Source organism: Malania oleifera, chromosome 6 (assembly GCF_029873635.1).
Source record: "Malania oleifera isolate guangnan ecotype guangnan chromosome 6, ASM2987363v1, whole genome shotgun sequence".
Lineage (NCBI taxonomy): Eukaryota > Viridiplantae > Streptophyta > Magnoliopsida > Santalales > Ximeniaceae > Malania > Malania oleifera.
Genome location: NC_080422.1, coordinates 78,242,698 through 78,270,445, shown reverse-complemented (window position 1 = coordinate 78,270,445; position 27,748 = coordinate 78,242,698). Strand labels below are relative to the sequence as shown.

The following is a 27,748-nucleotide window of genomic DNA, read 5'->3' as shown; positions in this document are numbered from 1 at the left end:
TGAAGGGATATATATAGACATCCTTTGATTTTTGACTGTTGGGGACCTATTGGGTATTATTAAGAAAGTTTAATGACATTTCAAATATTTTAATCCTGTTTAAAAAATATTTAACCGCGGTAAAAATCAGGGCAACCCGAGAGGTCCGGTTGACCAGAATAGTTTCGGTCGACCAGATCTCATATGGTTCGGTCGACCAGGAGGATTTTGAACTAAGGGCTCGGTTAATCGAAAGTGGGCGATTTCCTATTTCTCTGAGGTTTAGTCGATCACGCCATTTGAACTGGCTGGTTCGGTCGACCAGACCATTAGGAATTTTCTCGAGGACCCTCGGTTGATCAGGTAGTTGGAGTACAAAATTGGCTCGGTCGACCAGATAGTCAAATTATTGACCAGAGAGGGTTTCGGTCGACCGGGGGTTTTGAACTGAATAGGTTCGGTCGACCAGGACCTTGGTCAACAATTGACCCAGGTCTGGTTCGGTCAACCAGGCCGAAATGAACTGTGTTGGCCGGTCGACCAAAAGTGCACAATATGTGCAGTTCGCTCTTGTTTCAACAACCATTCACCCTATTCAAGTTCCTAATACATGCAAGTGCAAAGATGAGTGTCGTAGGGTCATTTATGTCCAAAATAGAGTCACCGAAAGAATCCGGTGTCAGTCGACCGAAGGGTAAATCCTATGGTCTTTTTCTACGGTCACCTTTAGTTCGTATTTGGTTTAAGCTTACATAATAAACCATGCAAGTGTTGTGTGTGCTTATTACAAACCAAATATCCTAATTACTATTACAGGAAAATTTCACTATTGAATATTACAATTGAGAACATAAATTTGTCTTCAAGCTTTAAGCTTTCACGCGCCATCAATGTATCTGCTAATATAGACCTGCACCTGAACTACATATTTACTAAATACAGGAGTATTTGTCAATATCAAAACCGGGCGTGACCTATAAGGTCAACATTCCCCCCCCCCTCTTTTTTAATGATGACAAATATGACCAGCAAAAATATAGGGTGAAGCTTAAGAAGGCTCCCCCTCACAATATGCATCCAATTTATTTTTAAAACATAAGTTCTTTTTACCCATTATTTTTGCCTCTTTCCATCTCCCCCTTTTGGCAACAGCAAAAAGGGCCATTTTGAGTTAAAATCATGGGCAATGGGTAAATATTATAGTTATACAAGAAGAATTTTGGAAAGATTTAGAAAAATTTTAGTAGAGTGCCGTTTGTTAATCGGACTTTCCAAAGGACATCATGTATAATCGTAACCTGTTTGAGTTTAAATTTCCTAACAATTTATCCATAACTGCTCAAACAGTTCAGTATGGTCCAATACTCAAGTATATATGTTCATGATAATCATTTAATGGACAATTTGTGCATCTTAGATGATAATTAATATAATCATGCAAGAGGAGTACAAAGTATGCATACAATCAATAATCAACTTTCACAAAGTCTAAAGCAAGAGGATTAGTTAATCAATAGTATCAGTTGCTAAAACTTGGAAAGTTCCCATGAGAGAGCTCCCCCTAAATCTGTGCAAGTTATGAAACATTTAAGTTTGGGAAGCTTCTTTACTATGCATTAAGCTTAACTCATGTCTAATTTATATGAACCTATCTTCAGGTAGTAGTTTAGTGAATATGTCGGCCCATTGTTCATTAGTGCATACAAACTCAAGAGCCACATCTCCTTTTTGCACATGATCACGAAGAAAATGATGTCTAATCTCAATATGTTTAGTTTGTAAATGTGAGATAGGATTTTTAGAGATGTTGATTGCACTAGTATTATCACATTTAATCGGTATTGTTTCATAGTGCAATCCAAAATCCACAAGTTGTTGTTTCATGTAAAGAGTTTGGGCACAACAACTTCCAGCCGTAATATATTCAGTTTCGGCTGTGGGTAAGGCAACTGAGTTTTGTTTCTTGGAGAACCAAGAAACAAGAGATTGTTCTAAGTAATGACAAGTGCCGCTAGTACTTTTTCTATCAATCTTGCTACCGGCAAAGTCAACATCAGTGTAACTAACAATCTCAAAGGTAGTATGCTTAAGGTACTACAATCCTAATTCAATAATCCCAACTAGATACCTAAGGATTCGTTTAACAGCTTTTAGATGAGATACCTTAGGAGCAGCCTGAAACCTAGCACATATACATACACTAAATATAATATCAGGCCTACTAGCAGTGAGATATAGGAGACTTCCAATCATGCCACGATATAAGTTTACGTCAACAGGGATTCCTTGCTCATCTTTATCAAGCTTAATGGAAGAGTTCATAGGTGTGTCAAGAATTTTACAATATTCCATATTAAATTTCTTTAGCAAGTCCCTAATGTATTTAGATTGGCATATGAAAGTTCCATGATTAGTTTGCTTAATTTGTAGACCTAAGAAGAAACTAAGTTCACCCATCATGCTCATTTCAAATTCACTTTGTATGCATTTGGAAAACTCATTACACAACTCATCATTAGTTGCTCCAAAAATGATATCGTCCACATAGATTTGAACAAGGAGCATATCATCATTTTTGGATTTGATGAAGAGTGTAGTGTCAATTTTGCCATGGGTAAACCCATTATCTAGTAGAAAACCCCCAAGCTTCTCATACCAAGCTTTAGGAGCTTGTTTCAATCCATACAAGGCTTTAGATAACCAGTAAACATGATCAGAATATTTATGATTTTCAAAATCGGGTGGTTGTTCTACGTATACCTCTTAATTTATGTAGCAATTTAGAAAAACGCTTTTAACATCCATTTGAAACAATTTAAAATTTTTAAAAGTGGCAAAGGCAAGTAACATACGAATGGTTTCTAAATCTAGCAACAAGAGCATATGTTTCATCAAAGTCAATCCCTTCCTATTGGTTATACCCTTGGGCAACTAGTCTAGCTTGATTCCTAGTTACTACCCCATTCTCATCTTTCTTATTTCTATATACCCATTTTGTTCCAATGATGGTGTGCTCATTAGGTCTAGGAACTAAGGTCCACACTTTGCTTCTTTCAAATTGATTAAGCTCTTCTTGCATGGACATCACCCAAGACTCATCTTCTATGGCTTCTTTAATATTTTTTGATTCTTCTTGGGATAAGAAAGCAGAATGATTCACTATATTTCTCAAGGAGGATCTTGTGGCTACTCCACGGGATGGTTCGCCTATGATTTGATCTATAGGATGATTTCTAATGAATTTCCAATCTCTCGGCAACTCATGATTTCCATTTTCATTATATTCAAGTGATTTTTCAGTTGCTTCTTGATTGTCACTTGCATTGTTTTCAATTCACATTTTGTATAAGCATTTTCTAATATCAATATCATCTTCATCATCTTTATTAGAAAATGGATTAGACTCATCAAACACAACATGAATAGATTCAATAATAGTTAAAGTTCTTTTATTAAAAACCCTATATGCTTTGCTATTTAATGCATATCCTAGGAAGATGCCTTCATCAGATTTAAAGTCAAATTTTCCTAGATGCTCATTATCCCTAAGCACAAAGCATTTACAACCAAACACATGAAAATAGGAAATATTAAGCTTATGGTTGTTCCATAATTCATAAGGGGTTTTATTAATTGATGGTCTAATCAACACCCTACTCATAACATATCATGCAGTATTAATAGCCTCAGCCCAAAAATATTTAGGTAAGTTATGCTCTTTCAACATAGTTCTACCCATTTCTTGCAGTGACCTATTCTTTCTTTCTACTACACCATTTTGTTGAGGTGTCCTAGGTGCAGAGAAGTTATGTGATATGCCCTCAAAGTCACAAAATTTTTCTATGCTTTCATTTTTGAATTCTGTGCCTCTATCACTTCTTATGTGAGTGATTTTGTATCCTTTTTCATTTAGAATTCTCCTACAAAGTTTGGTGAATTGTTCACATGATTCATTTTTATTTGCAAGAAACAACATCCATGTGAATCTAAAAAAGTCATCCACAATTACAAAAGCATAAGATTTACCACCAAGACTTTGCACAGAATTAGGTCCAAATAAATCTAGGTGCTAGCATCTCCAAAGGTCTAGTAGTAGGTATAAATTTCTTTTTCTTAAAACTAGATTTTGTTTGCTTACCCATTTGACATGCATTACATATTTTATCCTTTACAAAAGACATCTTAGGCAAGCCTTTAACTAACACTTTTCTAACAAGTTTAGACAGTAAATCCATGCTAGCATGTCCTAAACGCCTATGCCATAACCAACTAGTTTCATTTATAGCAGAAAAACATGTTACTTCTTGTGAAGCTAAATTATCAAGAGAGGTAGTATAAACATTTTCATGTCTATTAGCAGTAAAAAGCACTTTGTGATCTGTTTTTTTTTCTACTATGCATTTGTCATTTTCAAAAGATACTTTATATCCTATGTCACACAACTGACTTATGCTAAGTAGATTATGCTTCAGTCCATCAACCAGTAAAACATTATCAATAGTAAGAAAGGAATCCTTACCAATCTTACCTACCCCGATGATGCGTCCTTTGGAATTGTCCCCAAATGTTACGTAGCCTCCATCCTTGGGAACAATTGATGTGAATTTCCCCTTATCGCCAGTCATGTGTCGTGAGCACCCACTATCCAAGTACCATCTGTCCTTAGAGGAGGACGATCTTAGGCAAACCTGCAAAATAAGCTAAATGACTGATGCAGGTCCCTAAATTTTGTTGGGTCCACGGGGGTTAGTAGCAGGATCTCCCTTAACTACCCATACCTTCCTAATTCTAACATGCCTATTTCTAAGTCAACAATAAAATTGAATGTGACCAATTTGTTTACATTTAAAACATTTCAATCTACACTTAGGTTCTTTAGGAGGAATATGAGATTTTGACTCACATGTAAAATGTCCTAAGTAAAGATTAGGTCGTCTAACATTTTCAATGCCATTAAAACCAAGACCCTCTTTACTTAAGGAGTTTCTTTGGGTACCAAGTAATTTTTCAAAATTTTATTTGCCCTTTGTGAATTTAAAAATGATTTTGGAGCTATCCTCCAATTTCCTCTCAAGCTCAACAATAGTAGTATCCTTTTCTTTTAAAATAGAGGCATGAGAGGTTTTTGCCATATTAAATAATTTTGACCAATTTTCACATTTCTTTTTCAAATCATTATTCTCTTTGGTCATTTTGCCTAGCAATTTTGAAACACGAATATATTCAAATTGTAATTCTCTAAATGTAGGCATGCTGTCAGAATCACAATCATCAAATGAATAATAAGAAGATGATGAGCAAGAAGACAATATCTCATCCTCATGTGCCATCAAGCACAGATTAGCAACCTTCGTGTCACTATGATCTAAATCTGAGTGGCTGCTGCTGAATTGGTCCCATGAAGTCCCAGCCTTCATGGCTTTCTTCTTTTTCTTAGCCTCCTTTTTCAGTAGTGGGCAGTTAGGTTTGATGTGCCCCACCTTGTTGCAGTTGTAGCACGTAGGAGCATTTGATTTTTCCTTTCTTTTTCTAGACTCTCCCTTCTCATTAGTGGAGTCTTTATATTTTTTAAATGGCTTCCTGTTCTTTCTGAAAAATCTGCTAAATCTTCTGGTTAGCATGACCATTTCATCATCAGTGTCAGACTCACTATACTCACTAGATGTGTTATTAGATGCTTTTAGTGCAGTCACTTTCTTAGCCCTGTTATGCTTATTAAGTCTTTCATTTATGGACAATTCATAAGTGATCAAGGAACCTATCAATTCATCTAAGCTCATGGCCTTAAGGTCTCTACCCTCAGCAATGGCCGTAGCCTTGACTTCCCAAACAGGAGGTAAGCCTCTAAGGATCTTCCTGATCATCTCATATGTGGGATAGGTCTTTCCTAATGCATGCAGTAAGTTTATGATGTGTGTGAATCTAGTGTACATGCTCTGAATGGACTCACCTACATTCATCCTAAAGGCTTCATACTGACTGGTCAACATATCTATCCTATTGTCTTTCACATCTCTAGTACCCTCATATGTGACCTCTAACTTATCCCATATTTCTTTTACAGTAGAACATGCCATAATCCTGTTAAATTAATTTACATCAAGACTACAGTATAAAATATTCATGGCAGTGGCATTAAGACTAACAGTTTTCATATCATCATCATCATCATATTCATCCTCAGTCTTAGGAACCCTAGTTGCACCCTCAGTTTTCATAGGGACAAAGGTTCCCTTAGAGACAATCCTCCACACCTTCTAATTAGTATTCTAAAGGTAGATGCGCATCCTCTGTTTCTAGAAGGTGTAATTAACAGCACTGAAAAGAGAAGGTCGTGTGGAAGATGGTCCCTCAGGGAAAGGGGACACAGAGCTATGAACCATATGTGATCTTTTTGTAAAATAACAGCTAGTCTATGCTACGTGGCTCTGATACCAATTGTTAGCTTCATCGTGATCCCAAGAGGGGGGGTGAATTGGTATTTTTAAAATTTATCTCCTAGGTATTCCTCCTAACAGCAGTATGTTCACAAACCAATGGTCAATCTAGTGCAAGTAATATAAATATATCAGAAATTAAGTAAAGTAGTTTAATTACTCACATAAGCACCAGAAAACAATAAAGAGAGTGTGACACGTAGATATGTTATCGAGGTTTAGCCAACTGCCTACGTCCCCGCCTTGGCTCCCCCCTCAAGCTACTCTTGGAATCTCTTAGATATACAATCAAAAGGTACAATATAAAGGTGCTTTAACATAAAGAAAATTTGTATCCCAAATACACACAATCACAAGCACCACAGATGATTTAAAATGTAAGCTCAATGTGGTCTAAATAGTTCAACTCTCAAATATATTTTTTATCAGTGTAATACGTACGTAAGAGTGTCAACGACAATCTGTGTATTTCAAAATATTCAATCAAACGTGCTCACACAGAATATCAAGCAAGCCTCAAGAGTATCGATCAGCAGAATATCTCAATCACATAAATATGTATATGCATGGACTGCAAAATATATATAATCTTTGTTTTTAGCAAGTAATATATAAGTGAATAAAATATTGCAACAAAGATGTTTCACCTCAAAAACAAATATCTCCTCAAATCGTTTTCAAGATAAAGAACAATAGATATTTGTAAATGATTTTGAAAATATTTTACAACCAAAAGCAGATATGAGCTTCTCAAGATGTTGCAACGAATATGCAATCTCAGAAGATCTAATAAAGTCTTCTTAGGATGAACTTATTAGAAAAGTACCCCAAGAATCCTTTTGGGTTTGGCTCTCAACAAAATGAATCAATCTCACAGAAAAGAGAGAGCAAACCTTCCTATTTGAACACTCAAAAACACTTTCGAAGGATTTTGTAACTTTGGAAGGTAAGCTAGAGTGTTTGTAGAGACAATAAGAAATTTTTGGCTTGAGAGAATTTGATTTGCTAATCTGCTCTTAATTTTCCCAAATGAAGGGATATATTTATAGACATCCCATGATTTTTTACCGTTGGGACCATTTGGGTATTATTAAGAAAGTTTAATGACATTTTAAATATTTTAACCTTGTTTAAAAAATATTTAACCGCAGTAAAAATCAAGGCAACCCGAGATGTCAAGTCAACTAGAACAGTTTCGGTCGATCAGATCTCATATGGTTCGGTCGACTGGGATGATTTTGAACTAAGGGCTCAGTCGACCAAAAGTGGGCGATTTCTTATTTCTCTGAGGTTCGGTCGATCAGGCCATTTTGAATTGGCTGGTTTGGTTGACCAGACCGCTGGGAATTTTCCCAAGGACCCTCGGTCGATCAGGTAGTTGGAGTACAAAATTGGCTCGGTCGACCAGATAGTCAAATTGTTGACCAGAGAGGGTTTCGGTCGACTGGGGGGTTTTGAACTGAATAAGTTCGGTCAACCAGTACCTTGGTCAATAGTTGACCCAGGTTTGGTTTGGTCGACCAGGCCAAAATGAGCTGTGTTGGCCGGTCAATCGAAAGTACACAATGTGTGCTGTTCGGTCCTGTTTCAACAACCATTCACCCTATTCAAGTTCCTAATACATGCAAGTGCAAAGGTGAGTGTCCTAGGGTCATCTATGTCAAAAATAGAGTCACCGAAAGAATCCGGTGTCGATCGACCGAAGGGTAAATCCTAAGGTCTTTTTCTACGATCACCTTTAGTTCGTATTTGGTTTAAGCTTACCTAATAAACCATGCAAATGTTATGTGTGCTTATTACAAACCAAATATCCTAATTACTATTACAGACAAATTTTACTACTGAATATTTTGTCTTCAAGCTTTAAGCTTTCACGTGCCATCAATGTATCTACTAATATAGACCTGCACATGAACTAGATATTTACTAAATACATGAGTATTTGTCATTATCAAAACCGGGAGTGACCTATAAGGTCAACAAAGAATGAGCAGAATACAAAAGGAAATGAAAAATACATAGAATACCTGCTCTAAATATAAAAGGGTCAAGCTAGGGACACAACACACATGTTCCTGCACGTATGAAGCTTATTCAGATGTCCGATGCATATGAAGTATTCACACCTGGTTTATGGATAATTCTATCTAGGGTGGTCTTGGTTGGTTGTGGCGAGTAGGTGAGAAAGCACTAGGGTGAAGGAACCTGTAACGACCTGCTTAACTATCAAATAATAAACATATTTAAATATATGATCAACCCAACCCGTGAACAGTGGGGATAGACTAGTCATAGACAGTGGAATCCTAAGCAGCAGTAAGTATAAAATTACAACCATCCAACCATAAAACATAATACAAGAGTCTACTTACACCAAAATATCATACATATATTTTCAATTTCCCATAACATTCCAAATATAACTAGGATCTCATAGCAAAATAATCCCAATCCTAGTACCAAAATCTTACCCTCCTAGTGGGGTAACTCAATAAACTCAACGGCGGCCACGACCCGCCAGTCTCTCAGGGTCTCCTGAAAAATTAATTAGGTTCGGGGGTGAGACACTTCTCAGTAAGGGAAAATAAACTAAATACAGCTGTGTGACAACATGAACATTTAATGCAATAATACATACACAGTACATTTCATCTATCTGTAAACATTCATCATATCGTACTAAATAATCATATACTTTTATATTTGCTAATAAATCATATCGTTCATAAAACATCTGTTATATTTGATATTACTGAAAACATACCCAAGATGAATAGCTAGTTGGTGTCATGTATTACCCCCCATGACGGGTTGTGCAGCTCGAAGGTGGGACCCGACAATGGTTGGCCAACCATGGCCAAGTCAAAAATGTCTGTAAGTACGATGGGCCCGCCACACCCTAATTCGGACTGCCAAGTGGATGTCTACAACTCTACGCTGAAAGCCACATCGACTATTCATCTCCCACCCCCTCGTGGGGTGTTTAGCACAAGTCTAAACATAGATATCTGATCTATATAGCTACGGTACCGAGCTCCTAAAACTGAACTAAACTAACATCTAGGTTCTGATAACATATAATACATGATATTATAACATTTTTCATAATTTCATAAGTACGGCCTCGTGCCAAAATTATTTCATAAATACGGTCTCGCGCCGAACATTTCATAAATACGGCATCGCACCAAAATCATTTTATATATACGGCTTCGCGCCGAACATTTCATACATATCATGCTGAAAATAATTCATTATCATGTACTTGTCAAAATCATCATAATATACTGTATCTTTTCATAATTCCTGAAAACATGCTTAATTCATAATATTTGTCATATCATTACTTTTCATATAAATAACATTCATGCCATACAAAATTGAATAATTCCGTACACTTCATTCTAAAATCTCATTCTTCGTACAATAGCAGTATTTTCCCAATAACATACATTTTCTCAATAATATTCAAATATCATGCATATTCCCTGAAAATTACTTTGTTGATAATAATAATAATAATATGTGTGGAAAAATAACTGCTTTAGTTTATTCTCTTACCTGACTACTGAGAAAAGCCCCTATAAACTCTAGTCTCACACCCGTAGGATTTCCTATTCGACACCCTGAAATCGACAACTCGCAAAACAAAACTTCAATATTTTCACGTGAATATCATTTCCTATAACTACAGTAGGACCAAATTTGGCATAAAAAGCCTTACCTCAACTCAGGGATGAATTTCAACGGAGTTCCACCGACGATCCGCTCCGGCAGATATGCAAACAACTTTTCCAAAAGCATCGTGGTGGCTTCAGATCCTCAAACTGGTGGAATTCCGGCCTGAAATCGAAGAGAGAAGGGAGAGAAACCGAAGGGAGAGAGAGAGTGAAATATTTCTTAATTTCTGCATTAAAATCCGAGTTTCTACTATTTATAGGATCAGATTCATCGATGAGATACGTCACCTCATCGATGAGTCCTGTAGAAAGTTCGTCAATGAACCTGCACCTTCGTCTTCGTCGATGAATTTCAGACTTCCCTAAAACCCTCTCTTGGTATCTTTTTGTCGATGAAACTTGGCTTTGTTGACGAGGCCCTTTTATACCCTCGTTGACGAATCCCCTGTGTTCGTCGACGAGGCCCTGATAATTTTCCTCGGTTATTATTTCCTCCTTCTGTTACTATTTCCATTTCTCTTCCTCTTTATTATTTAAATACCCTTATTATTCAAGTCGTCACAGAACCGACACCTCATGAATAGGCTGGATCCCCTTCTTATGAGACTAGTTCACTCCATTTTAGCGTTAGTTCTTCGATGTATGTGAAATGTTTGATCATGCACATATGGGAGTGAACTTGTTGACCTTATAGGTCATATCCCGTTTTGATTATGAAAAATACTTTGATATCTAATGGTTGATGAGTTTGTGTGAGGATCAATTGGAAGTATCATATGGTGCACACACATGGACTTGAAGAAGATAAAGACCCACAACATTTATTTGTTGTAATTTAATTGAGTTTTATTTGGGTCTGCAATAGTAAATAGTAAATGGTTTGTAATAATCAATGCATTGCATGCATGATAGGGTAGATAAGCTAAAAGGATTATTGAATGACCATAGGGATTCGGTCGACTGACGCCAGATTTTTGGGGTTAACTCACAAAGACCATAGATTGTCTTCAGAACCCTAAACGTTGCATAAAAATGTCCCCCAAAGTCTTGAAAATAATCCATAGTCTTGAAAATAAACATCATATAAGTAGGGAAAATTTACTAAATGAGAAAAGACCAAAATGCCCAAGGATGGCATGCTCGAACGACCGAACTCAGTTACACTGAGATCTTTGATCGACCGAACCACCATTGGGTCAATAAGTTGACCCCTCTATCGATCGACTAAGAATATATAGGCAACGCCCTGATCGATCGAACCCCTACGTGGGAAATTCCAATCGCCTGGTCGACCGAACCCTTAAGTTCAAAATATCTCGGTCAACCTAAGTTCGACCAGTTCGGTCAACTGAACTAAGCATGGTCGACCCAACCACACGGATCAGCAAATCGCCTTCCACTTGGTCGACCATCTTTTCAGTTCAAAATACTCTCGATTGACCAAATTGAGATACTCGGTCAACCAAACCTTAAGTACGGTTGATCGGTGCTCTCGGGTTGGCGAATTTCACCGAGGTTAAAACACTGTTAAATTTTATTAACCTCACTTAAACTTTTTATAAAATGACTAATATGTCCTGAACGGTTATAATTCTGGGGAATTCTATATATACCCCCTCATTTGCAAAAATTAGAGCATGATTAGCAAAAAGAATTAGCAAATTTTCTCTGATTTTCAAAAGCTATATTTCTCACATTCAAGCTTCATTCCTTCATTCTTACTCATCCTCATTGCAAACCTTGCTAAGTAAAAGTGTTATTGTGAGTTTCTAATTAAGCTTACACTCCTGTTAGTTCTAGTTGATTGAGATATATTTTTATCCAAGAGTAAACTTGAGTTTTTCTAGGAGACTTCATTAATAAGTCTTCTGTAGGAAAACTTCGTAGAGCTTGTGATTTTTGCATCATCATTGCAATACTCAAGAGTTCATATTTCTTTTTTGTTTGTGAAATAATTTTTATGAACCGTTTTCAAATATCCCTTGTGCTTATTTTTGAGAAAAATACTTTTAGGATATTTTCTGGTGTTGTGAAGATCTTTGTTGCTGAATATTGTGGTTGATATTAATATCTTGATACAAATATTCTAATACTTACACTCACACATACTGATTGCAATATTTGCATAAATCTTTAAGAGTAGACATTAAGACTATATTGAGCTTATCTTATCATATCATTCGATAGTGTGTTGATTATATTGGTGCAAATCTGCTTAGCGCAAAAAGAACTTTACTTGTACGCAAATCATATTGTGAATCTATTGTTTTCCAGGCGTGGGCCTGAAGAGGGAGACTAGCCTTGTTGAATAGTCTCGGACTGGCTTAGACCCGGCTAGGAATGTTAGGTACACCATCCTAGTAAGGTGTAGGTTGAGGTCAGCCTCGTGAATTGACCTACTTGTAAACGATTCCACTCCACCTGTTAAGTGAGCATTAGTGGAATCCTCAGGTTTGCGAGCTAGAGGCGGAGACGTAGGCAGTATTAGTCGAACCCTGATAACATATCGTGTCTGTTTATATTTCTGCAATGTATATTCCTGCATGTGTATGTTATAGCGTGAATGATGCGCATGATTTAATTTTTCGCATATTATATTTATATGCGTATTTGGGATTGCTTAGAAAAACCTTGGGTGGTGAAATGCTGCTAATATCTAGTTTAACCTAGGAATAAGTTTTAAAATTTCAATTCACCCCGCTATTGGGAATACACCAAAGCTAACAATTGGTATCAGAGCCTCGTTACTTAGACTTAAATGTTATTTTGTAAATGATCATGATGGCTCGTGTTGGTGTATCCCAATCATGTGAGGGTAGGTTCTCTACAAACCCTCCAATGTTTTCTGGTGAGAATTTTTCTGGTGAAAAATTTTCTCATTGGAAACTTGAAATCCCCAAATCAGAAATTGAACTGAATGATAATGATATGAGTTTAATTCAAATAAATTTTGATGTCATGAATATTATATTTTATGCTTTAGATACTAATATCTTTCGTGAAGTAAGGGTATGTCAAAACGCTAAAGCAATATGGGAGCAACTTGAAAAGAGATATGGTGCATCTAAGCATGAAAATTCTATAACTCCATATGACTCTAGCTCAAAAGGCCATGAAGGAGGTAACTGTGCTTCATAGCTTTAACTGGCGATGAGGTAATCTCATCTCCTCCTACGCTATTAGATAACCTTGGTAATGATTCATGTGATGATTTGAATGATACATCTGATACTGAATCATGTGATAGTTCTGATAGTGAAAGCGAGCCTACTTATGAAGAACTACAAATTGAATATGTTAGAATTCATAAGTCACTTGTTAAAGCTAATAAAAGATATACTGCTTTGAAAAACAAATATGAGGCATCTGTGAAAGAATGTGAGTCAAAAGTTCTTATTGAAAGGGAAAATGATTTCAAAAACAAAAAAGTTAATAAACATGAATGAAAAGTTGGAAGAAGAGTTGAATGTATTAAGATCTCAAACTTCAAGTGATAATAAGAAAGATCTTCTCATTTCAAAACTAAAATGTAAAGCAAACAATATGACTAAAGAATTTGTGAAATTATAGGATGTTTGAAAAGGGGTAGAGAAGTTAAAAATTCAAGATCTGGAAAAGAAAATAGAAGACCAAACTAAAATCATCTACACTTTTACTAGAGGCAAAAACAACTTCGATAAGTTGTTAGGTTCACAAAAATGACCTTTGATAAAGAAGGTTTAGGTTATAATGGAATTGAAAACAGGAAAAGAAAGAACCTATACATGAGATACTTTGTAAGAGGGTCTAAACACTATGCTAGTACCTCCTCTAGTCCATATACACACACCACCTGCATCTTGTGTAAAAAGAAGGGGCACATAAAATTTGATTGCTCGTTTAAAAGGAAATGTGTGAAACCCAAAAAGGCCTAGAGAGTCAAAAAACCATATTATCCTAACCCATCAAGAAAAATGGTATGGGTTGTCAAAAAGAGAAACTCCTTAAGACTTAAGGATAAACGGATTCAAGTTGGAATTATATAAATGCTTTCCTTAGGTTCTAGGTTTTGGGGGAGTTATGTCTATTGGCCTACAAAGTGGTTTGTTCTTAAAATGTCAAATCTTAGCATATTCATTCCACCTTTGATATACTAAGATCATTTGAGAATCAAGCCAATTTGTAAATCCAAGTATATAACCAATATGAACTTAATGCATATATTCACTGGTTGAAATATGAAATTATTGGCTGCTTGAACAAAAATTCACTTCCAAATGGACAAGGCAATTGTTCCTAGCATATTATTCTCAATGCTTAATTCATACTTGAATATACAAATCTTAAGTTAAGAATATCTTGTCCATTGCACATATTTGAGCTTTAGGGAATCCATCTTGATATATATTATTTAAAGCTAAACTCATTTTTGAATATAAAAGCCTTAACCATAGCTTAGTCAACATTCTAGGCTTAAGCACTAATGATCATTAGTCCCTATTCTAACAAGTGCTTACTTAAAGACATCCTTCCATAATCAAAATTAGAGGCAACCACTAAGGGATTCTAGTTTCATTGATTAACCAAAATATTCCCTTTTGTGCTTAAAATATAAAAATCTTCTAATATTGGTTCACCATATCCTCCACAGGAAATCTTTACCAAACTACAATCATATTCGATAAGGTTTCACCCATTCCTTGGTTCGTATCCTTGCTACTCTGTATGATCATACCTAAAGGATACTTTCCAATCACCAAAGAGCAGTGTTCCAAAATTCATACTCTTATAGTTGCTCTTTATCTAAATTGTTTGGACTAATTCACTATCGTAATACTATCCTCATGTGCTTACTTCAAAATACTCTTCAAAACTTAATAAGTAATTAAAACTTTAAGAGTATTTATTCTAACTTGTGTCACAAGCTCTCAATCCTTCAAAGTCAAATCCTTATAGCTTCATCTTTAGTAAAGTTGAATGACTAAATTAATTGTACTGGGTTTCAATTTTAGAGAAAAGTCATAGTTCAAATGAAACCTGTGCACGAGCAGTTTAAATTGAAAGCCATTATGAACTCGTGCCTCTCACACACATGAAAATTCATATCAATAGGAGGCAATATTAGCTTAGCTCACTTAAAGAAATATATATTGTGACTTTTTGGTCCTCGAAGCCTATTCATTCAAAGCCAAGCATATATCATTAAAAATCTAGATCTCTAGGCTAAATGATTTGAAGAATAAGAAAAAGGCATTAAATGAGTCGAGTGCATAATTGAGGGGGAGCATTTATCTTTCATATCTATATACATTAAAATGCTTTCAATTTTTATTTATGCCTATATTTCTATATGCTCTTATGTCTGCACACTCTTGTGAGAACAACTCTACACTAATCTTATATCTATCCATTGTTAGTTACTTTTCATATCATCTGTTGGATAGTTGGCTTCTTTTATGAGTTGTTGATTGAACTATTGGAAAACATGCTTGTGTTGAAAGCCTCCTGCATGGCAGATGCAGTGATATAATTTGCATGCTAGTTGTGGATATTAGGTTGTGGCTTGCTTTATATGATTTATCTATTAAAAACAACCCACTATCAGGTACAAGTTTTATGAGAAAACGTCCAATTTATAGACAGCATGCTGCCAAAATTTCGGAAGATTTTTCCCAAAATAAAACCTTGTACAAAGATGATTATGATAAAACAAATGTTAAAATATTTTTGAAAAAGATGAGTGAAAACTAATTGAAAATTAAATTTCATCCCAACATAATCATCAGGCAGTTAAAGGAGCTCAGCTCCATTCCTATAGAAAGATCATAAATGACTCATCACTTTCATTTATTGAATAGAGGCTCTTCTGAAATCCCTAAACATTATATCCAGCTTTTAAAGCTTTATAATTTGATATGGAATGTTCATGGGTCATTAACTTTAAAGTATGCCTTAATATACATTTTTTGATGCATCAATGGTCTATAGGGACAACTATACTGATCTAGTGATAAATATAGTTGATATATATTCAGTATAGTTGGCTTAAGGAGTGCAAAAATAATTGCTTATACTGCATGACATGCTGGATGAAATTAATTTTTGGTTAGTATAAGCAACTGTGTTCATCTAAGCTCATAATTCAAATTGATAGGGGGAGCATCTAAACATAAAATCCAATATTGTTTTGCTCACGAGCATTTTCAGCTTAGATCTATTGTGAATTCACTGTGGCATTGCTTAAATGAAATGATCTTTGTGAAAATCTTAAGTTGATAAATATTTCCTTGTCACACATTCTTTATGTTTGCCATATGATCTTGAATGCAATTGTTAAAACTTTAGGATCATTATGGTTGTGATTTTCTGGTTATATTTTAGTATGTGCTTAATTGACAAACCAAAAAATTGGTGCTTGCTTGATCTTTAAAGCTTCTTTTTCAGCAAGCAACCCCTAGTACTTTTAGCAAATATCAAAGGGGGATATATATTTATATTTATATTTATATACATATGTATTTATTTTAATACTTTATGGCAAGAACAAATTTCAAAACTAAAACTTTTTCTCTTGCCTCATTGTTATTATAACCACACATGAAACTGCATGCAAACTAGTTAGATCATGTTTATGCTCAAACCTATTTTTTATGTCGCATGTCTTCAAATTTCTATTTTCTGCGAGTCTTATGAAATGCTTTATTTTCCATGGTTTGAGGATACTTCTGGTTTGACTATGGTTTTCATGTCATTTAAATCATTTTAATAACCAGTTATATAGTTTGTGTGCTAAATTACTATATTTCATGCTTTATGAGGCTATCTTTGTTATTCATTTTGCACTGCATGCTTATCATATCTCTTGCATATTGATAGTTATACTCCTATTTATTGTTTTGGAACATAGTGGACTATTTGAGTTGATTTTTGAGGATAATTGTTATCTAGAACTCAAAGAGATCATTTCTATATAAATATTTTTTTAAGAATGCTCTATTTTCAAACGGCTTATGCCGAATTTTCTAAAAATCTTCCCTAACCATATCTTGTATTTAAATGATTCTCACTCCATGCCTTGCCTATATATTTCAAATTTTTCATGACCCTTTTTTTGTTGTTGGCAAAAGGGGGAGAAGAGGCAAAATTGGGTACTTAGGAAAATGTTTGAACCTTTCAAAGATTTTTGAATCTTTACATTTCTCTTATGCATAGTTTCAGGGGAAGCCTTTCTTGGTTGTACCCACTTTTGTATAAGGTATTTATCATCATCAAAAAGGGGGAGATCGTTGACCTTATAGGTTATATCTCATTTAGATTATGACAAATACTTTGATATTTAATGGTTGATGAGTTTGTGTGCAGGATCAGTTGGAAGTATTATATGGTGCATGCACATGGACTTGAAGAAGATAAAGACCCAGAACATTTATTTGTTGTAATTTAATTGAGTTTTATTCGGGTCTGTAATAGTAAATAGGAAATGGTCTGTAATAATCAATGCATTACATGTATGATAGGTCTAATAAGCTCAAAAGATTATTGAATGACCCTAAGGATTCGGTTGTTCGACGCCATATTTTTGGGGTTAAGTCACAAAGATCATAGATTGTCTTTAGGACCCTAAATACTGCATAAAAATGTCACTCATAGTCTTGAAAATAATCCATAGTTTTGAAAATAATCATTATAAAATTAGGGAAAATTTAATAAAGGGAAAACACCGAAATGCCCAAGTATGCCATGTTCGGTCAATCGAACTCAATTACACTAAGATCTTTGGTTGACTAAACCCTCATCGGGTCAACAAGTTGACCCCTCAGTCGATCGACCAAGAATATATAGGCAACGCCCTGATCGATTGAATCCTCACGTGGAAAATTCTAACCGCTTGGTCAACCGAACCCTTAAGTTCAAAATATCTCGGTCAACCGAAGTTCGACCAGTTCGGTCAACCGAACTAAGCACAATCGATAGAACTACACAAATCAGCAAATCGCCTTCCACTTGGTCAACCATCTTTTTAGTTCAAAATACTCTCGGTTGGCCGAACTGTGACACTCGATCAATCAAACCTTAAGTACAGTCAACCGGTACTCTCGGGTTGGCAGATTTCACCAAGGTTAAAACACTATTAAATTTTATTAACCTCATTTAAACTTTTTCTAAAATGACCAATATGTCCTGAATGGTTATAATTTTGGGGAATTCTATATATACCCCTTCATTTGTAAAAAAAATAGTGTGATTAGCAAAAACAATTAGCAAAATTTCTCTGATTTTCAAAAGCTCTATTTCTCACATTCAAGCTTCATTCCTTCATTCTTACTCATTCTCATTACAAACCTTGCTAAGTAAGAGTGTTATTGTGAGTTTCTAATTAATCTTACACTCTCGTTAGTTCTAGTTGATTAAGATATATTTTTATCCAAGAGTAAGCTTGAGTTTTTCCAGGTGACTTCATTAATAAGTCTTCCATAGGAAAACTTTGTAGAGCTTGTGAGTTTTGCATCATCATTGGAATACTCAAGAGTTCGTATTGCTTTTTCTTTGTGAAATAATTTTTTTACGAACCGGTTTCAAATATCCCTTGTGCTTATTTTTGAGAAAAATACTTTTGGGATATTTGCTTGTGTTGTGAAGATCTTTGTTGCTGAATACTGTAGCTGATATTAATATCTTGATACAAAGATTCCAACACATACACTCTCACATATTGATTGCAATATTTGCATAAATCTTTGAGAGTAAACATTAAGACTACATTGAGCTTATCTTATCATATCATTCGGTAGTGTGTTGATTATATTGGTGCAAATCTGCTTAGTGTAAAAAGCACTTTACTTGTACGCAAATCATATTGTGAATCTGTTATATTCCAGGCGTGGGCCTAAAGAGGGAGACTAGCCTTGTTGAATAGTCCCGGATTGACTTAGACCCGATTAGGAAAGCTAGGTACACCATCATGATAAGGTGTAGGTTTAGGTCAGCCCCATGAATTGACCTGGTTGTAAACGGTTCTGCTCCACCTGTTAAGTGAGTATTAGTGGAATCCTCAGGCTTGCGAGCTAGAGGCAGGGATGTAGGCAGTATTGGCCGAACCCCGATAACATATCGTGTGTCTGTTTATATTTCCGCAATTTATATTCCCGCACGTGTATGTTATCGTGTGAATGATGCGCATGATTTAAATTTTCGCATATTATATTTATCTGCGTATTTGGGATTGCCTAAAAAGACCCTAGGTTGTGAAATACTGCTAATATCTGGTTTAACTTAGGAATATGTTTTAAAATTCCAATTCACCCCCCTCTTGGGAATACATCAAAGCCAACATAACCTATCTTCTTGAGTGTTTTTGAGAGTATACTAGTGAGGCTGAACAAGATGACCGTTCTGTAAGTGTACAAGGGTAACCTGAGTGTGATGAATCATTCACTTTGCACATGCTTTGTGATGTGGCCTATCTTTACTTGAATTTATATGATGATATTAACCTTGAATCGCAATTGCTGGTTGATTATCTATGAGTTGTGCTTTTCTTTATGGTTATACAATGTTGAGACTTGCATGAATGATTTGTTGTAGAGTTGTGTGTATAATGGAGTTATTTATGAAGGAGCCTTCTTGTAACCAGGTTATATCCATGTATGTGAAATGGTATGATTGTGTTGCATGTGATCTTATTTGATGTTCACTGAGATTAGTGTTTGTACCACCCTGGAAACCCTCACGAGACTACAACTCATCCACTAGGGCCACCTAGGGGTTTAAAGCCTCATTGCATATGGTAATGCAACCGTGTTTTCCACGAAAGAGGAAATAGGATTTTATAGTTTTCTTAGCTTTTGCTTTACTCAAGGACTAGCAAAGTGTAAGTTGGGGGTTGTGATGTGTCCCTAAAATGCACTATTTTAGGCCCCCATTTACCTTTGTTTTGTCTTCATTTATCATGTATTTACCCATTGTTATCATAGTTCGGAGTTATGCAAGGTTTGTTCATGTTTCAGGAAAAACAAGTTAAAATCGAGTTAAGCAATATGAGAAACCAATGGAGTATTTGGGAAGCATAAAGTTCAAATAGTATGCTCAAAAGCCCCTAGAGCCTCAATTCATCAAAGGAAAGAAGACCTTATTCAACCATGTGGGCGACCAGCTAACACAGGGGCGACCAAATCATAAGTTGTAGACTCCAAGGTTCATACCAGAAAGAAATGCTACAAGGTTTGACCAAGTGCTTGATTAAGTGATCCCAATGGGCGATTAGGTAGAGATACTGAAACTTACTGAGTTAGAGATACTGTGGGTCTTGACCAATAGCTCGACCAAGGAGACCATAAAGGGCGACCAAGTTGAGACATTTAACTTTCTTAAAGACCGAGATCCTACAATTCTTGACCATCATCTTGACCAGCAAGACTCAAGAGTGTGACTAGGTCGAGAAGACCTGAATTTGAATTCCTGATTTCCCATAAGCCTTGACCAGGGTGCAACTAGGCGAGAATAGGGGTGCGACCTGGTCGACAGACGCGAACTAATTCACGAGATTTTTGCAAAACTTTCCTACTTTGAACTTTAAAACTTGTAAACCATTTTGGATATAAATAATAGCTTTGTCTAGATCTTAGGGTTCCTCTTTGGCCTCTCTTAGGTTAGTGACTAGCCTAGGAAGCCATTGAGAGCCGCCTAGAATAGGATTTACTATTTTTCCTTTCAATTCTTGTACTGGTTTGTGTATGGAATCGCTGAAGGCCTATGACAACGTTCATGTTCCTTGTGCTGCCGCTTAGAGTTGTTGGTTTTTTTATTGTATTCTTGGTCATTAGTGATAGACGTTCGAGTTTCAATTGAAGCCGATTTTATATGCTTTCCTTTACATGCTTTCTTTACTGCTTTCATTCAAATACTTGCAATTTCAATACCTGCACTTTAATTTCCATGCAAGTTTACATTTTGAGTGTGATGATACCCTAGGGTAAAGGATAGCCTAGCTAGGGATTCTGTCACCTATACGAATTAAGCTACAGTTCATGTACGGGGTGATCTCGTGATTGTTGTGATAGAGTATACCTTGGTTCTCGATCGTGCTCTAGACGATTGGTACACCTTTGCTACTTTATGCCATTGAATGGTTTACTTAACTGTTAGCCTAAGACAAATAGCTAACCGGACATAGCTAGCACACACGACAATCTAAGTATGATTTATACTCTGAGATCTGCTTAAATTTCTAGGAGTAGTGTTAATATAGATTTACTGCTTTCAGTAGCTGTCAGAAAAACATTTGAAAAATCTCACCTTTTTCCCTTTTACACAAAGTATAGTGAACTAGGTTAGAAGTGGTTAATGATTGCACACCAGTCCTTGAGGATCGACACCCAACTTACTCACTTTCTACTAAACTTGGGCTAGTTAGGTTTATAAATTATATCTTTAGTAGTTAAGGACCCAAGCCTTGGTGGTCTCTCACCACCTGATTTTTGGGGAGAACGATTTAGCCCCTCACTACATAATCACAAGGATTGGACAAAGCTAAGAAGCTTCACAAAGGAAATACCCTTTTAATTCAATATCAATACTCTCTTTCTGCTTTTGTTCATTATAATAAAAGGGTATATATAAGCTAGCATGGGGAGACAAGACTAGCTAGCATGGAGGACAATACAATAAACACTAACTATTCCCATACAAGCATGGGAGACAAAGGAAATAAATAAAACAACTTACAAGACTCATTAACGACACAACTTACTAACACTCCAACTCACTAGACACATTTAATATACTCTTACAAGTTACTAAGGACACACTTGCAAACTAATTTGACTTAGACTTATTACAACTTTAAATATGAAGGTATGTCAAAGAAGGGGGCCCAAATCCATGTGGGGTCCAATGAAGCCATGTGGGGCCCACAAGATCGTGTGGGGCCCACATGGGTTTTGAACTCGAACTTGCTTCAGCATCTCAACTCAGGTATTTTTCACATAGAAAAGTCTTCAAGCATCATCAAAAGTCTTCAAATCAAATAATTTTCAAGATAATCCATGTGTTCCTGCAAAAGAGAGTTATCAACAATAGGAGACACCTGACGGCCATCTATATGCCAGCGTGTTAACAAAGTAGTGTGTTGACTTTCTGAGTCCAATCTCTGTTTTGATATTGACAAAGCACTATTATCTTATGTGTGTTTAAGTATGTGAACAAGTCTAAATTTCAGCACACGTAAGATCAGGAGACTTGGAAAGCAAAAGAAACTCTTAGATCATATGTATCTGGCACATTCCATAAAGACACATGAGTAAGAAGATTGAAAACATTTGTTCTTATTGTAAAATGCATTTTTTTTTTATATATTTTGGGTCTATAATATTTGCATATCATGCATGATAAGAATTAAATGCTCAAGACCATATTTTGACCTTAGGGAGGTCGACTGACGTCGGATTTTTGGGGTTAACTCTTAAGAGGCCTTAGAATGACCATAGGAATCATCACCCATATAACCTAAAATGTCTTATGCTTAATTACACTGGGTTAATGAAGCACTGAGACCAAAACAGGACTTAAATGCATATTTTAAGTGGTCTCGGTCGACCGAACCCAAAGCTATATAAAAGCTTCGGTCGACCGAACTAACCAGAGTCAACATGTTGACTTCTAGGTCAACCATTTTGAAATGAGCGTGCATCGCACGGTTGACCGAACTGACCCGTGGCTGACTCCCAACAACTTGGTCGACCGAACCACTAGTTCAAAACTGACTTGGTTGACCGAACCTACCTTGGTCAACCAAACCTCGAAGGGTTCGAAATCGCCTTAATACGGTTGACCAAATCTCCAGTTCAAAATGGTCACGGTCAACCAAACTCAATAATATGGTCGACCGAACCTCAAATATGGTCGACCGAAACCTCTCAAGTTGGACATTTTTACTGCGTGTTAAACAGGGTTAATTTTTATTAAAAATAATTAAACAATTTCTAAAATACCCTATATGTCCCCAACGGTTAGATTTTTGCCCAACTCTATATATATCCCCTCATTTGTCATAATTAGTATGAGATTAGCAAAGTGATTAGCCAAAAATCCTTTGAAAATTTTATTGTGCTAAAATCTTTCATACTCCCACATTTTCATAAGCTCATTGTTAAAACTCTTTCACATACTCTATTGATTACATATTTTAGAAAGAGTGTATTGTGTTCTTCATCTTTATTTGCAAAGTTATTGCAACTTGAGGATTGAGTGAACACTCATATCTAGTGGGCATTTATACATTCTGATTAAGTTAACTACTTTCACATACTTGCATTAGTTGATCTTGATTTTTGAGAGTAAATTAAAGTTTTTCCCATTATATTTTATTGATAAATATTATTCGGGAAGAACTCCTCTTTGCTTGTGAATCTAGGCATCTTTATTGTAAGGTTCAAAAGCTTGCTTTGTGTTCTTGATAAAAAATTATTTTTGCAAGCTTAAACCCTATCTATTATGCTGGATATTTGATAATATATTTTGAGATATTTGCTTAGAGTTTTATAAACCACCTTTGATTATTCATTTATTGAATATACTATATTGAATCAAAGGTCTCACTTTCACACACACACACACACACACACACACATACACATATTCTTGAGAGTTGACATATAACTTCACATTAGCATCTCTCACATTATCATATAATTTATTTGATTGAGAGATATATTTGATATACTCACTAGAGCATTAACTCTTATCATATTTGAGTGCATTGATTGTATTGTGCTTATTGTGGTACATATCTGCTTAGTGTAAGAAGCATCTTGATTGTAAACAAATTTTATATTATCTGATTATATTCTAAGTGTGGCCTATGAGGGTGTTGATATAACCTATAAGGATCGGTTGTAAAGGTTGAGGCCAGCCCTGGTAATTTGATATGGTATTGTAACCAATGTCACTCCACCCGTTAAGTGAGCATTAGTAAAATCTTTGGGCTAGCGAGCTAAGGCGGGGATGTAGACAGTATTGGCCGAACCCTGATAACATACCGTGTGTGCACTTTATGTTTCCGCAGTTTATTTACTACATATGTATGTTATTTTCAATAGACTGTGAATGTTGCGCATGATTTAATTTTCGCACATTATATTTATCTGCGCATTTAGGATTGCATTTAGAAAGACCCTAGGTTGTGAAATATTGCTAATATCTGGTTAATCTTAGGAAGAAGTTTTTAAAATTTCAATTCACCCCCCTCCCTCTTAGGAATACACCAATTCCAACATAGTGGACATTGGGAGGCCGTCCATATGTCACAACATCTGAAAATAAGATAGGTAGGGCATCCTAATCCCCATCACACATAACCATGATCAACTCCATCTCCTTGCAGTTTATCATTCGTGGACAACTTCCCTTTAATTCCCAGACATAAGATAAATGAGTGCTTAGGAGTGCACCCACTTTTCCACACTTCTTTATGCCAAGTGACTTTACATCCCTTAGTTCTCCAAAATCTATAAATTTGAGATGAACACACCAGACCATCCACCTCACACTACCTTTAGCAATATTGATAAATATTCTAGGCATATGACAAAGAGTAAAGGAGATAAAGGATCTCCTTGGTGCAGGACTCTTTTCCCTTCAAAGAACCCATGCAAACTTCCATCAAAGGAAATAGAATAGGAGGTAGTGGTAACACATTGCAGGATCCAACATATCATGACTCTAGGAAAGTTGAGCTTTTCCAACATACCTTGAAGAAAACTCCAAGAGATGGAGTCATAAGCCTTTCTCAGATCCACCTTGATCATGCATCTAGGAGAAACTCTCCTTCTGGCATACTTCCTCACAAGCTCTTGGACTAGATAAACATTATCAATCATGCTCCTTTGCTTGATGAAAGCTAAATGTGCTGGATTTATCAGTGTGTCAAAGCATGGCTTCAATCTGTACACAATAATTTTAAAGATGGCCTTATAAATAACATTACAACATGAAATGGGTCTAAAATCCTGAACTGTAGAAGCATGGTTTGATTTTTCTATTAAGGCAATAGCCAAGTGGTTAATATGTTTCAACAATCTTCTATGCAAAAAGAAATCCTTAATTGCAATTGTGAACTTAACTCCAATAGTACCCCAAGCTTTCTTAAAGAAACAGTATGTGTATCCATCGAGGCCTAGAGACTTTTCCTCCCCAATGCTAAATAAGGCCAATTTTACCTCCTCATCTGTAATGTCCCTGACCATGTCCCTTGCTTGAAACTCACTCAGGGTCTAACCATTGGCAACAATACAAGGATCCACTTCCATATAGTTCTCGAAAGACCCCAGAAGTCCCTTATAGTAGGTGACAAATTCATTTGCAACCTACTATAGAGATGCAGTGATCTCCTCATTACTCTTTGTGATTGATGCTATATGATTCCTGACCATATGTCTTCTCATCAATGTGTGAAAAAAGGAGGAACTTCTATCACTTTCTTTGTGATATTTGTGCTTAGCTTGTTAAGCCATAAACATTCCATTTACCTCAGCTAGCCGGGCAGCCTTAACTTGAATATTCTACACAACATTTCCCATATCCCCTTCATTTCTAAACTTGAATATTATCCACCCACTAGCATAGTGAATAACCTCCACATTTACATTCCAAAACTTGACTAGTGAGTTGAGAGCTGACTTACCAGGGTGTTTTCCAACAAAAGAACCCACTAGGCACTTGTTAAAAGTCCCAGTAGGGTCCTCCATGTCTATTTCTTGAACCCTAGCCCTAGCACCATCTGAGTCAAATGCTGGTATTGCTCCACAACTTTGTATTTGTCTATTTTTTGCAAACAAATCGACCCACGACACTCTTTTGTTCTCCTTCATAAACGCCTTACTCTATTGTGCTTCCTGCAGCTTTCTGTTCTCACCATCTATCTTTATCCTCTTACTGTCTTTGGGCACACCTTCTCAAACAAATTCGACCCCATCTGTTACCTCCAAGGCAACACTGTTGTCTATCAAACCCATCTCCTCTAAATTTTTTGCATTTAACACCATGGGAACCTCTTTCCCTCTTATATACTTTTGAGTTTTACTACAGTTCACCTCCTTCGAGCTACAAGGGGATAGATTCACATCCATTCCCATTTTCTCCTGAAGCTCATCAAGGAGAACCAAAGGTGATTTTGTACAACTCGACTCCCCTTGTATCCTTTGAATCGCCTGACTCAAAAGTCTAGCAAACTTAGTAATAATCTCTCAATGCTTCTTGTTAGCCCATGCATTCTTGTTTCCCCCTTTAATCTCTATGAATTTCAAGGCATCATCAATATCTTTCTTCAAATCAGAATCCACAGCTGGTTTCTGTGAAGCCCTAAGTGCAACCTTGCTCCCCATGACCGGCCAAATTCAAATTTTTTTCAAATCTGAACTAGGCGAGAAACACAAATTTGAAAATTTTGACTAAAAATGAACGGAACAGGATGTATAGAAGACCACAACCGAGAGATGAATGATAATGGAGGATCTAGAAGTTGAAGAAGGTGAATATTTTCGATTGATTGAGCATCCAAGCCCCGAGTCTGTAAGATCCTCTCTTTTTTTCATCCTTTTGTTTTAGTAGGTGTAAGATGGGGGAGTTTAGTTTTTTGTTATTATTATATGTGGATTTTTGTATTGTATTTTCAGACCTTGTTGTCCTTTGGAGGATGGAAGATGGGCAGGGTATGTATGGAGTTACTTTTTACTCCCACAGACGGCAGATCATTTTCTCTACGTGGTAACGTTATAAGATTTTCGGCATGTACGGGGTTACTTTTTGCTCAGGTCATGAACAACACGATGAGTGTAGACACAACCGGCGGTGGGCCCCGCTACGCTCACAAGCTGCAGGTGAGTTTGATTCCCTTCCATTTAACGCACGTTTTTGTTTTCTCATAAAAGACGGTGGAAATTTGAACCAAATAAATAATTACCCTAAGAAAAAACAAACTACTACTATACTACCATGACCGATTTTTCTTCTCTCCAAATTAAAGAACTAAGATTGCATTGAATTTTATTTAACTTTAAATTTAAGATTTGAATTTAAGTTTAGAATATGACATTTTTAATTTTATTTATTTTATCTGTCAATTATATATGATTGGATTAATTAAATATTTTAATTTTAATTTTTAAAATTTTTAGTTTTAAAGGTAATTTTTTACTACCATCAATCGTCACCAAGTTATTGATACTTAAAATCTTAGCAAATAATTTTCTCAATATATTTTTAAAACATTGAGTGACGTGCATTGATTTAAAGTAGTGTAACAGTGAATTGTGATGATAACTCTTATTTTTGCATGCATATTTTAAATTATAAATTATGTTAATATTTTGTGCAATTTTATCTAATTATTTTAGACTTTAAATTTATGTTTGTAATAAAAGGAAAAATAAATGATTACCACATTCATCCCATATTATTTTTACCTTTGATATTATAATGTGATTTGTGCAATTCACAAAGACTAATAAATAAATAGGTAATATAATCTATATTTTTGCACATATATGCATGGTACGAAAATTTGCCAGTTATATACTGGGAAAAAAAAAGGGTGATTCCGACCAAGGCAACCAGAGAATAGGGGTGAGCATAATTCGGTTTTAACCGAATTAACTGACCAAATTTGGTCGATTAAGT

General features: G+C 35.7%; 1 protein-coding gene across 1 annotated transcript; it reads right to left on the bottom strand.

The window, feature by feature from the left end:
- Positions 1-24,409: 24,409 nt before the first annotated feature.
- LOC131158661 (uncharacterized) lies at positions 24,410-25,317 on the bottom strand. Its single transcript, XM_058113531.1, has 2 exons — positions 24,822-25,317; positions 24,410-24,579 (listed from the first exon to the last, which is right to left on the bottom strand). Exons 1-2 carry the CDS (start codon positions 25,315-25,317, stop codon positions 24,410-24,412), a joined length of 666 nt encoding a protein of 221 aa, XP_057969514.1.
- Between the last annotated feature and the right edge of the window lie 2,431 nt (positions 25,318-27,748).